Source organism: Echinops telfairi, unplaced genomic scaffold (assembly GCF_000313985.2).
Source record: "Echinops telfairi isolate 266 unplaced genomic scaffold, ASM31398v2 ScPeMD7_23;HRSCAF=83, whole genome shotgun sequence".
Classification (NCBI taxonomy): Eukaryota; Metazoa; Chordata; class Mammalia; order Afrosoricida; family Tenrecidae; genus Echinops; species Echinops telfairi.
Genome location: NW_022103920.1, coordinates 37,854,125 through 37,866,994, shown reverse-complemented (window position 1 = coordinate 37,866,994; position 12,870 = coordinate 37,854,125). Strand labels below are relative to the sequence as shown.

The following is a 12,870-nucleotide window of genomic DNA, read 5'->3' as shown; positions in this document are numbered from 1 at the left end:
CTGCCAACCCAGGAAACAGTCAGAGGATGAAGATATGGCTCGAGGCAGACTCCTGAGCTTGCCCTTTCCCGACAGCACAATTCTAATCAAGACACAACCCCAGGAGACTGACCCCCTGGTGGGTTTGGACCACCAGCCTGCCAAGTGCTGAACCACAGCACCGCCAGCACTCCGCTACCACCCACCAAATGCCACTTTACCAGCCTGTCGAGCACTTCTCTACGTACAGGCCCAAAGCTGGCTTCTTCTGCTTCGTAGATGTAGTGGTCCAAGGTGGAGAAGTAATAGCCAGACTCCATTTCATTGCACTGACGGCCGATCATGTGGGGTCGACAGGCGCACTGGCCGGACTCCGCAGAGCAGCTGAGGGAGAGAGAGCGGGGTCAGCTGTGGCACCACGCACCCGAGGACATCACTCCCCGCTTGCCGGGAGCATGAGATGGGGAGACAGCGTCATGGAGAATGCTCTACTTTCCTCCAGAAAATCAATCAACGTGTGGAAAAAACACCACCTGAATGACAGCTATCTCAAACCCCGAGCACAACGCTCAAAGGTGCTCCTTGGTCCTTTTGGTCTTTCTCCATCACCGTTGCTTCCCTCAGTGCTGCATGCACACCACGGGCAGGCTTTCGGTGGACTCACAGACATTCTCGCTATGGTGATAGTTTTAACAACCGCAATCGCTTTTTCTGGCCTCACATCCAAGTAGCTAACTCCTTAAAGAACATCTCCCCGCTCCTGGATGTCGAAAGGTTTGCACTCGACGACTACCCTCAGGGTTGGCTGTTGGAACCCCTCCAGTGCTGCTGAAGAGCTCTGCTTGCACAAAGGGGACAGCCAAGAAAGCTCCCTGGGATCAAGGATCAGGCATCAAAGACCCAGAACAAAAAATCAGATGACTGTGAAGGAGGGGGAGTGCAGAGTGGGGACCCAAAGCCCATCTGTAGGCAACTGGACATCCCCTTACAGAAGGGTGGCAGGGAAGAGAGGACCCAGTCAGGGTGCAGTGTAGCAACGATGAAACATACAACTTTCCTCTAGTTCCTAAATGCTTCCTCACCCCTACCCCCACTATCATGATCCCAATTGTACCTTACAAATCTGGCTAGACCAGAGCATGTACATTGGTACAGATAGGAACTGGAAACACAGGGAATCCAGGACAGATAAACCCCTCAGGACCAATAATGAGATTGGCAATACCAAGAGGGGAAGAGGAAGGTGGGTTAGAAAGGGGGAACCGATTACAAGGATCTACATATAACCCCCTCCCTGGGGGAAGAACAGAAAAGTGGGTGAAGGGAGACATCAGACAGTGTAAGACATGACAAAATAATAATTTATAAATTATCAAGGGTTCATGAGGGAGGCGGGGAGGAGGGGAAAATGAGGAGCTGATATCAAGGGCTCAAGTAGAAAGCAAATGTTTTGAGAATGAAGATGGCAACAAATGCGCTTGACACAATGAATGGATGGATGGATGGATGGTGATGACTTGTACGAGCCCCAATAAAAGGATTAAAAGAAGAGAAAAAAGAAAGCTCCCCGGAACAGCTCTGGATCAACTTGATGGCAACAAGTTCAGTTTGGGTTCGCGGATGAATCCCTCTAGCTTTGCTGTCCCAGGGGCCCCCGAAGGCGTCAGAGCCAAGGTATCAGCACAGTCCCGGCCACACCTTCCCGTGCCCTCTCTCTCCATGTTCTCTCCGGGGTGAAGATACTGAGCCAACTCAGTCAGAGAGCACCAAGTTGCTGGCACCGTCCAACCGAGAACCAGTCAGCGTGTTCACCTCAGTTCTTTCCACCGTCTGGGCTAACGCGCCAGTTCTCTCTGGCTCACAGCAAGCGGTAGGAACAGGTTTTCAATTGGGATCCTTGCTGCCAGTCTTCTAACTTACTACCCAAACCGCACCCCCCACCCCCACACAGCGACCCTCTGATCTTTCATGACCAGAGCAACTCCAACCTGCTGCCATCAAGCTGGTCCGGACACATAGTAAAGACTGGAACTGGTCCATGGGGTTTTCTTGGTTGCAGTTTGGGTGGAAGCCGACCTGGAGGTGGGTGCACCACTCCCTGGCTTCATGACTCGCAGGGTCTGGCCCTTCTCTACCCGACACTCCACGCAATTTCCCAAACACACCAGGCAACGGATTCCTGAGTCTTCCTTTCTGCTCATGTTCCCGAAGCCTGGAATGCCCTTCGCCCTAGCTCGCCCGGCAAAGAGCCACGTGTTCTTTCAAGAGTCAGTCCACCCACTGCCCTCTCCCCACGCCACCACATTGAGAGAAACTGCATCCCATCGACTCCCACGACTCCCACGATCCCGGTACCTAAGAGCTCGTCACACAACAGGTGTTTATCGACATGAGGCAGGGTCCTCAATCCCACTCATCTTCTAAGGCCTCCCTCTCCCGTCAGCGTTTTCATCAAGACCGGCTTGGTTCCCTCCCTCTTGCTTTCTTCAGCGGCACTGAGACTGCCGTGGTCCCTTATCGAATACTGTCCTCAGTCGCTGACCACGTCTCCCCTGGTGGTATCGTACTGACCAACGGACCTAGCCTCTTCCAGATGATAACCCCCTGGAAGGTTTCACCTAGGCCATCCCCAGGAGCCCGGCCCAGAGCTCCGCCCCCAATTCACACCCCAGGACGGAGTGCAACAAACCCAGGCGTGAAGGTTATGCGTCTAGAATAAAAGTACACCAGGGAAAATAGGAGACTTAATGTACACGATAAAACCTTTTGTTACTTTAAGCATATTGCTGATTTTAGTGATAAAGGCCTCTGGATAAACGCGAAGATACTCATTCTGGTCTCAGCCTCTGCCTCTCTGGTCTTCTGGGGGCTCATGACCTCGGGGACCAGTTAGAGCTGACTGACCCGCGTGTATTTTCACATACAGTGTGGGATCATGGTCGGACTCCCATGTTCAAAGTTCACTTTAAAGCACGCACCCAAGGCAAGTTACAGCTCGCCGGAAGCTTCACCCTCAGAGGTTTCTTAGAAACGCCCCAGGCAGCCCTGTCACGGTCCAGCGGAAGTGTTTTCCTCTGAGTGCTGTGGGCCCTTACTGTCCTACAGGAGAGACGTCCCTTCAGCCAGTGCCAAAGTCAGCCAAGGAAAAGAAGCCATTTATGGAAACGTAAACATCAGATCGTTTAATTTAAACATCAAGCAGATCAAAGAAAACCCTACTTTCCTCCCTAGCAGATGCTGGCTGGGGGAACCAGTGTTCCCAACACAGAGTACGACTGAAGGAAACAACCAGATTCTTCACCTGCCAACCCAGGAAACAGTCAGAGGATGAAGATATGGCTCGAGGCAGACTCCTGAGCTTGCCCTTTCCCGACAGCACAATTCTAATCAAGACACAACCCCAGGAGACTGACCCCCTGAAAGGAATTCCCTTTGGGTCAAGCCTGGCTTGTTGTTAGCGAGAAGCCTGGCGCCAACACTCAGTGCCCCTGTAGCTCAGTCTTGAGGCTCTGCAGCCGCACGGCCCTCAGACCGACAGCTCGCGGCACTGCCAGCTCTCAGGGGGACAGCTCCGAGATTTGTCCGCCTGCGCTCCATCTTCCCCCAAACTGCTCTTCCCAAGGCTGACTCTGCTCCTACTGCTGGCAGCCAACTTACACACTTCCTCTCGTGGTAGGAAAGAGAGCACATCCCTCTTTCCTTTTATCTTCAAGGACTGAGTTTCAGGCTTTCAGGAGGATTCTCAATTAAGGATTTCCTCCCCACATCACGGCTGCTGTACCAGGAGCCCTGGCGGCGGCGTGGCAACACACTGGGCTGCAATCTGACAAGTCGGCAGTTTGAGTCCGCTCGGAGGGAGGGAGGAAGATAGGGCTTCGACTCCCATAAAGAGCTATAGTCTCGCTTTTCACATCCGGGGAGCGCCGGCCGCGGCTCATGTTGAACTAATCCCCAGATGCAGGAGGGAAATAAGATCCAAGAAATCCCAAGTGATGAGTCTTCTTCAACTTGGATGAAATTGTATTTTAAATCTTAACAGCTGGTGGCACTTGGAAGTCAAGTGATGGGTGAGGACATTCCAGAACAGCACTTCAATTGACCGATATGCTATTTTTAAGTGAATACAATGAAGAGTTCAAGCAGGAAATAGAAGATATACTTCTTTGTTAAAAGTGAATAAAAGACTTGATTTCATTTGTAAAAACAAGAGTCGCAGAGGCCACACCCCACGGCCCTTACAATCTCCTACACCAGTGGTTCTCAACCTCTGCTAATGTTGTGACCCCTTCACAGGTCCTCATGTGGTGGTGACTCCCAACCATAAAAGTATTTTTGTTGCTACTTCATCACTGTTATTTTGCTACTGTTATGAATCGGGCAACCCCTGTGAACGGGTCGTTCGACCCCCAAAGGGGTCACGACCCACAGATTGAGAACCACTGTCCTACACTGACTTCTCAAGCCTGTCTCTCTTCCGTGTCCTGTCAATCCCACCCATCACTGCCAGTCCACTCATCTCATGGCACAACGTCCATCACCTCACAAGGGCCCAGCCCTGCCTCTGCCTATGTGCCAAGGTCAGTTACGGTGTCCAGAACCCAACCTCTGTAAGCAGCTGTGTCTCTCCTGGCACCCACCCTTTGCTTTCAGACCACCCACACTTCTCACACTCTTCTGCAAATAGTTACTGAGCAAATACTGGCCCTGGAAGTTGTGTTCCTGGTGTCAATGCCCTCGCATTTTCCTCCACTACCAAACTTCCTTTTGAACCAACTGTTATTTCCTTGCTAAGTTTATTGTTTTTGTTCAAGTGATATGAAGAAAAATTGGGTGTGTGTGTGTGTCAATCAATGAAATACTTTAGGAAAAACAGATGTGTAATCCGATTGGGGAGATAAACAGTCAGGCATCTGACTGATACAACAGACCCAGGGCGAAGTTAAGTTCATAGAGAGAGCCACTGTGGGTGTCGAGGCAGGCAGGGCTTACCTGACCGAGAAGACAGAGGCTGGATGGAAGTGGTGGCCAGGCACATTGGAGAGGGGCTGGACAGGCAAGAGAGGAGAGCAATGACAAGAGCAAAAGGGGGTGAGGCACGAGGAATGTAAACAGAGGTGGGGCCAGCAAGGCAAGATCCAGGATTGCAGTAGAGATAATGGGATTTATCTTAATGAGGGACATCTCGTCTAGCCAGCATCAGAATGCTAACTGCCAAGCCTGTGACAGACAGATGCAATCGTGATAAAACAGTCCAGATGAAAATCGCAGAAGACCGGAGCCAGTGGTCTGGGGGTGTCTCCCCTGAAAGTGCCACACACACACATTTTTCCCCCTTGGCTCTTCATTTGTCTCGTCCCTTGCAGCTAGAAGGCTCTCCCAGTCCACCTGTCTCATCTTTCAAAGATTAATCACCCTTAGAAAACCAAGCTCCAATTCCATTTCCTCCACAGCGAGTGCAAGGACTTCTTAGAAACCACTGTTCTTTCCTGTGTTCCAAAGTCATAGCTCATAGAAATAGTGACCCCCTTTTAGATGCTCCCTCCATGCAGTTCCCGCTATCTAGACGGAGTCAGTAAGGCAGAGTCATGGCCCGAGAAGCCCTGTGGTGGGCAGACTAATGAGCCCCAAGGAGGGCCACATCCCCACCGCTAGGATTTGTGGGTATTTTACCTTATATGGCCAACGGGGCTTTGAAGATATGATTCGACCTTGAGAGGGAAAGATTATCCTGGATTAACCAGGTGGGCTGGTTTGAATCACAGGATTCCTTAAACGCAGACCACCAGGCAGGTGGAAAAGGTGGGTCAGAAAGATGTGATGTGAGAAGGACGCCACCCACCATGCTGGTGGGGACGCTGGAGGAAGAGGGCTGACCTCAGTGAGCATAGGGCCAGGGTTGTGCCTACAGCCAGGGAGAAATCAGGAGGCTCATTGACCAGCCGCCTCCCTCTGGCTTCTGCTAACAACCCAAATGAGCAGGAAACCGAGTCTCAAGAAATGCAGCCTGCTGACCCCCGGGTCTCCATCAAGTAAGCGGGGACTTGTGAGTGGCAGCTTTCTAAGAGAATAAACCCGTGCTTCTCTATGCCACTATATTGAGAGGATTTGCTATGCTGCAACAGAAGGTGTTTTTATTGTCTCCCCTCGCCACCGCGGACATGAGGCCAAGGTCACACTGTAAACTCACGGGTTTCATTTCTCGACTTACAAGCCGTCCATCGGGAGGAAACCAGTTTATTTAATTTATATAGAAACGAGGAGGGAAAATACTGTAGAGGGTTAACTTTTCTCGATGGCTAAGCACTCAGTTAAGTAAATTACGTTGACCCTGATGTTTTCTCACTAATTACTTAGTCATAGAGAAAAGTTAAGACTTTTAGAGTATTTTCTTGCTTTACTATATAAAGTATTAAAAGCAACCTTCTTAATAAGCAACTCGACACTGGTATCCCCTCTGCCAGTCCCATTACAAAGAAGAGCTGGCTACCCAATGACTTGTTCCTCCCCTCCCTCCATCACCAGAATCCTATGTGTTTCCACCATGGTAACCTACAAAGGATGGATGGATACTCCACAATCATCCTGAGGAAACTAGCTATTAGCTTCTGCTCTGATTTCAAAGCATAATCAACTTCATTTGCTCATTTCCTGAGGACATACATCCAAGGCCCACTTGTAGGAACAAAGGGAGGTCAAAGAAACAAACACTAGGACACAATCCCTCCACAGAGAGGACTTTTAAATACATTCCACTGCAGTGCAAAGTCAGAATAAAACCAGGGCCAGAAACAATAGTGGTTATGTGATGTTGAGAGACTAAAAAAGCGCTGGGGACTTGCCATCTAGGAAGACGCTTTTTTTGTTTTTGTTTTTTTAAAGGTAGCCTGCAAGCCAAAAATGAAAGTCTGAAATTTAATTGATGCAGCATTAATTTTGAAGGAAGCTATAAAGAGCTTTATATTGTTTCAACAAGTTTAAACATTGACAAGTGGCATTTACATAGAAACTCTGGCCACGGACTCTTACTTACTTACTCACTGAAAGGGTCCCAACTAGGCAGGAAACTTCAGTAGCCAGTTTTGAATTCATTATTCAAATTAGTTAAGTCTTCCTGTTTTTTCAAATACTCAAAAGTTTAGGTTCGCTGGCAATAGATGTAATACTTAGATTATCATCCTTAGTATTTTCTTCAAACACCCCTCAGCCCATTAGGGAAAACACGTGAACTTTACGTTGAAGTCCTGACCTGGCCCATAGGGTCTCTGAAAATGCAAGCAGTGAATAGGAGACCCTGGTGGAGTGGGGGGGGGGTCCCCTAAAACAAAGAAGAGACAAGAAGAGAGGAAAGAAGGAAGAACTCGTGTGTCTGCGGAGCTACGTTGTGGCACTGAGCCCAGGCACGCCTGGGGAGACCTTGCCTGGCCTTGCTGATGCACAGGCCTTCTAGTCTGTGAACCAACACATTCTACTGTCTATGTCCGCTTGCTTGTGGGGCACTTGGCTTTGGCAGCCACAGGGGAGCAGGACCGATGTCTTAAAATCTTTTGTTCTCCAAACCATTCATCTCAAACAGCATTTACTCAATGCCTATTATGTGTCTAAGCCAAAGGCCAGGAAGATTCACTGGTAAAAAGTCATTTAACAAGTTCTTCCTGCGGGCCATGCCAAGTAGGATTAGTGCTTCAGAAGACCTGGCCTCCATCACCCCCAAAGGAAACTACAGAGACATTTCTCTTGGAGGGAAACCACAAAGCATTGGAAAGGATCACCAGGAAATGGCGTAGAATCGCCAGTCTAGCGGGGGTCTTTACACGCACACCTCCTCCTCTTCGTCCTGAAATGATGAAGCCTAAAGATTGGGCATCTCACCAATCATGCTTAAAAGATCTGCTTTTGCATATGTGCAAATGTGCTTGGCACAATGGATGAATGTATGGATTGTGATCAGAGATTTAGGACACCCCCCCCAATAAAAGTACTTAATAAAAAAATAAATAAGACATCACCATCAAGTGAGATTCAGACCAAATATGCCAGGATGGCTGACTAGTAGAAAAACAATCTATGTGATTCAGCACATCCACAAAACAAAGAAGAACCCTATGATTGTTTAATGGAGGCAGAGAAAGCATTTGATAAAATGCAGTATCTGTTCGTATGTATTCCTGAAGAAAAAAAAAACCCTCAATAAAAAAGGTATAGCACATAAAAAAAAAAAAAAAGATCTGCTTTCAAACGTGCTAAGAAATGCTTCTGCTTCGCAAACTTTCTTAGTTGGCTCATTCGGAGATTTACAGATTCTGAGAGGTGCGTTCAGAGGGCCCGAGGGACTTTGCACAGAGGCAGCAAAGCGTGAGTTCAAAGAACAGAAATGGTTCTGCAGGATGGAATAGAAAGTACAGGAACACAAACATTCCGGAATTCAGGACATGATGTGCAGAATCGTGTATGCCTCTTTCATTCAACCCAGGATTTTAATACTGTGGACAACTCTGAATGGAGGAATCAATTAGAAAGGAATCAATATGTGTTCTGGAAGGGGCCAAGGAGAATCAGAGAAGAGACTCAGCGAGCAGTTTTGGCCTTCTGTCTGGCTCTTACAGAATGATCCTAGTTGTCTGTCCTCTGGAGGGTGTTTAAGAACAGACATCCACTCTGGACTTTCAGAGGGTACATGCCATCCTGAGTCTTTTCCACAAGCTGGGACAGAACGAACTCCAATAAGGAGGCCAAAGAGAACAAGCTCTTTCTGCATTAAATATTCCTTCCCAGCAGGCTGCTTCGATGTCAGGAAAAAATCTTGCAGGAGAGTCAAACTTTGACTCCAGGAGGCTTTGCTCCATGAGCCAGCGTGTTCTCTCAGGGCAGATTCCGGGCGACAAGGAAGCATCTGTCTCCTCTCAGCACACTTACCCTATCTTTACCAGATGTTCTGGCTCGGAGCCAGCAACAAACAGAGCCCTTAATTCCCTTTGACTCAAAGGTAGTTAATGACTCTCCCCCACCAATTTACATCTTGCCAAGCGTGCACATCTGAAAATCCTGGGGATAGCTTCATGTTTCACCTATTCAAGAAATACACGCATACTGGAACTGCAAGTTAGTGTATGCGATCTTCCTTTATGGACTTTGAAGTGGGAGATAAAACAGATGAAAAGATTCTCTACATAAATTGAAATTGGACTCTTATCTTTTCGACTGGCAAAAAAAAGAGAAAACGTTCCCATCCATCCACTGGGTGATGAAATAGGCAAAACATACTTTTGTAACTGGTTGTTAAGAAATAAAATAGACAAAAAAAAAAAAAGAAATAAAATAGACAAGAACAATTTCTCTGGAGAACACTCTCTATTAAAATTAAAAATGCACAAGTACTTTGACTTAGCAATTGCATGCCCGGGAGCCTGGCCTATGGACGTATCTGCAAACCATCTACATGGGTTTCTATTATGAAATTTATAGAAAGAAAAGAGAAATCATCAAATCACAGTACTTTCACATGATCAAACTCAAAAACCCAAGCTCATCACCACCGAGTCCATTTGGGTTTCACTGGGAACAGGGAGGACTGCCCCTGGGGTTTTGAGAGTCTGACTCTCTCAGGGCGTGGAAAGCCTCCTCCTCCTCCTTTGGACAGGCTGAGGTTTTCAAATTGTTGGCCTAGCAGCCCAACTCCTAGTCCACAAAGCCACCAGAGAGCCGCGCTAGGATACCAAAAAGCTTTTAAAAGGAATAGGTAGATAAATACATGCTGGCCTGAGCAAAGAGCTCCAAATGAAAAATAAGTTGTAGAAGTATGTATACATATCTTTAAAACAGTAAGCATAAATGGCTCCCGTCAGTTAAAAAATACAGAAATGTATAAAAACAAGTAACAGCAACAACGTCAACAAAACTATAAAGTTACTAGAATACTTCAAAGCTAACTTTTGGGATAGAGAAACTTCTTTAAAGCATTGAGACTCCTTACAAATCCGGCTAGACCACAGCATGTACACGGGTACAGCTAAAAGCTGGGAACACAGGGAATCCAGGACAGATAAGCCCTCAGGACAATGAGAGTAGCGATACCAGGAGGGGAAGGGGAAGGTGGGGGAAGACAGGGGGAACCAATCACAATGATATAACCCCCTCCCAGGGGGACGGACAACAGAAAAGTGGGTGAAGGGAGACATTGGTCAGTGTAAGACATACAAAAATAATTATAAATTATCAAGGGTTCATGGGGGCGTGGAAGAGGGAGGGGAAAATGAGGAGCTGATATCAAGGGCTCAAGTAGAAAGAAAGTTTTTTGAAAATTATGATGGCAACAAATGTACAAATGTGCTTGACATAATGGATGGATGGATGGATTGTGATTAGAGCTGTATGAGCCCCCAATTAAATGATTTAAAAAATCAATAAAGGGTTGAGACCCACAGGAAAACATGATTGTGTATACGGCATCAAAGCAAAGGCCATTCATCACATTTCTCCTTGAGGCCTTGAGGCCTCGCTGAGATGACTGGGTACAGGAGTCTAGGTGAACTGTCACTTACTTGTTGTTTAAGGCGCCCCCAAGGTCACAGTCACAAGGTCGACATCCATCCAAATCATTGCTTAACCCCCAGTTCTCTGGCTGCAGAATAAAAGATTAAACGTCTAAAGGTAGGTTCCTGTAGTTACACAATAGACCCAGTGAGAAACAAGCTACGGCGTGCGTTGATTATTCCATCATTCATTTTCACCGTCAAAGCAGAAAGCTAACAAACGGGACGGTTTCTCTGAAATAAAGAAACCCACACTGTGGGTCCCTAGAGTCAGATCAGCTTATGCATAACCACCTGAAAATGCTAGATCACAGAGTAATCGGTTTGCCCTGCACACAGCCCTCTTTTGATCATTCCCATGAGCAAGACATCAAGATACCGCTTTTCGTCATTCAAATTAAACCCACAGTTACAAATATTTTGGCAAATAGTTGGCAGATGTGTACTCTCCTAATCCAGTCTGTCACAAGCACCTTGGAGGAAAACCCTGTAGAAGCTACCTCGGCGGAAACACAACATAAACCCAGAGCCATTCTTACAAATGGAAGGTGAGAGATTACTGGGTTTTGGCAGCCTCGAAGCCAGAAATAACAAGAAACGAGGCAGAATCTGCACAAGGACAGAGATCTCTCTGCGCTCAACTCAAAGGCAAGGAGTTTATTTAGTTCCTTACCGGTTTTCATGAGCAGATAGAAGGAGCCCTTGTGGAGCAGTGGTTATGCCTTGGGCTGCTAACCGTCCCTTAAGGTCAGCAGTTCAAAACTGCCAGTGGCTCCAAAGGAGAAAGAGGAGGCTTTCGACTCTCATAGAGAGTTACAGTTTCGGAAACACACAGGGGCAGCTCCGCCCTGGCATATCGGATGCTATGGGGGCCCTGACTCAATGGCAGTCAGCGGAGTTGAGTTGAATGAGCAGGATCACCAATTTAAATTGGACTTCCAGGAATCTATTTTAAGACTCTCAGCAGGATGGAGATGAGGAAAATATCCCCATTTACTAGGCACGAAGCATCAATTGGGACCAATGACTAGTTTCCCCTCCAAGTAAAAAAGCAATACGAAAATGGTATGAGAGAGAGAGAAAGAGAGATCGTTTTCAGCGGCTCCCATAACTACTCCCCCCAGAAGACTCCTGTGACTACTTGGGCGGATTTCCTTCCAGAGTTTGTGTTTTTGATGCCTATTTCCCACCTCCAGACTATCAAGCAACTAATGCATCCTGTGCTTGGCTTGTTTTGCTTTTCTCCCTTCCCATCACGGCATAAGCATTTCCTCATGTTACGGCCATTGTCGATGGCAACCAAACTGCACATTGTAAAGAGGGGCCCAGATTGACTATTTTCCCAATGTTGTTCCCAAGCCTTTCACAAGGAACCTTCTGCTGATTACATCATCTTTGTCCAATTTCCCCGGTTCAGGATGACGGCATGCCAGGAGGGGATGAGTGGGTCACAGGGGAGTGCACATTCCCCCAGTTACTACGATGTCTCAACCAAGCGCTCCCTCCGAGGGCCAAACCGACCAGCAGAGCGCAGTGTGCCATCTCGAACGTTAAACAGAATTTTAAGAAGGCTTTGCCCGTTTATCTGTAAAACTGGCATGCCACTGTGGTTTTCAGTAGCCTTTCTAACAGTGATGGTGAATATTTTGTCCCATGATGAATCAGCAGGCCCTGTCTATGGATTTCGACTCGTCTCCGAACAGGGAGGCTAGAACCCAGTGGCAGGATGCAGCCTCTATTCAAAGCATGACTACCTGGCCCAGGTGATGAGGGTTTACTCACCAGACACTGCTGGCAATGCTGTCCTGTCACCAGCCGCTTACAGTAGCAGGAGCCAGTCTCCGAATCACAAGGATTTCCTCCAGGTATTGTCCCCAGGGGGTTGCACGCACAAGCTTTATTGAAGACAAAAAGAAGGTGGGGAAACGCCAGCCACGGGAGTGGGAAGTAGTGGAATTGCACAGTCAAATGGTTTATCCATATCCAACGATGTGAGAGAGTTACACACACACCCCCAACGAGTCTATCCCAGGGCCCGCAGCCAAACGTACTTACATTTACAACCGTATGGATCTTCTGCACTGAGGCCATAGAAGCCTTCTTTGCAAATTTCACAGTGCTCTCCTTCCACGTATAATTTACACCGGCACTGACCAGCAATGAGGCCCACAGAAAAATCGGTGTAGCTGTCACAAATCCCCCCGTTCTGAGAACCAGCTGGGTCACAGGTACAGTCTAAGGATGGAAAGCACCAGGTTAACACCACCAGGAAACACGTGTGAGACAGAGAGCCCGTTACTAAAGGAGGCCTGACTACCAAACACATTCCACTCCCAGAACACCACGCAGCAAGTAGAATGAC

At 47.7% G+C, this 12,870-nt stretch overlaps 1 protein-coding gene across 1 annotated transcript in view; it reads right to left on the bottom strand.

Moving 5' to 3' along the window:
* The window catches only part of LAMB1 (laminin subunit beta 1), a 182,265-nt gene that overhangs the window by 37,949 nt on the left and 131,446 nt on the right, over positions 1–12,870 (bottom strand). The window contains exons 10-13 of the mRNA XM_013004629.2: positions 12,564–12,743; positions 12,291–12,403; positions 10,518–10,597; positions 228–363 (exon numbers count right to left, since the gene is read on the bottom strand). Coding sequence (XP_012860083.1) covers positions 228–363; positions 10,518–10,597; positions 12,291–12,403; positions 12,564–12,743 — 509 coding nt within the window. The remainder of the gene's footprint in view (positions 1–227; positions 364–10,517; positions 10,598–12,290; positions 12,404–12,563; positions 12,744–12,870) is intronic.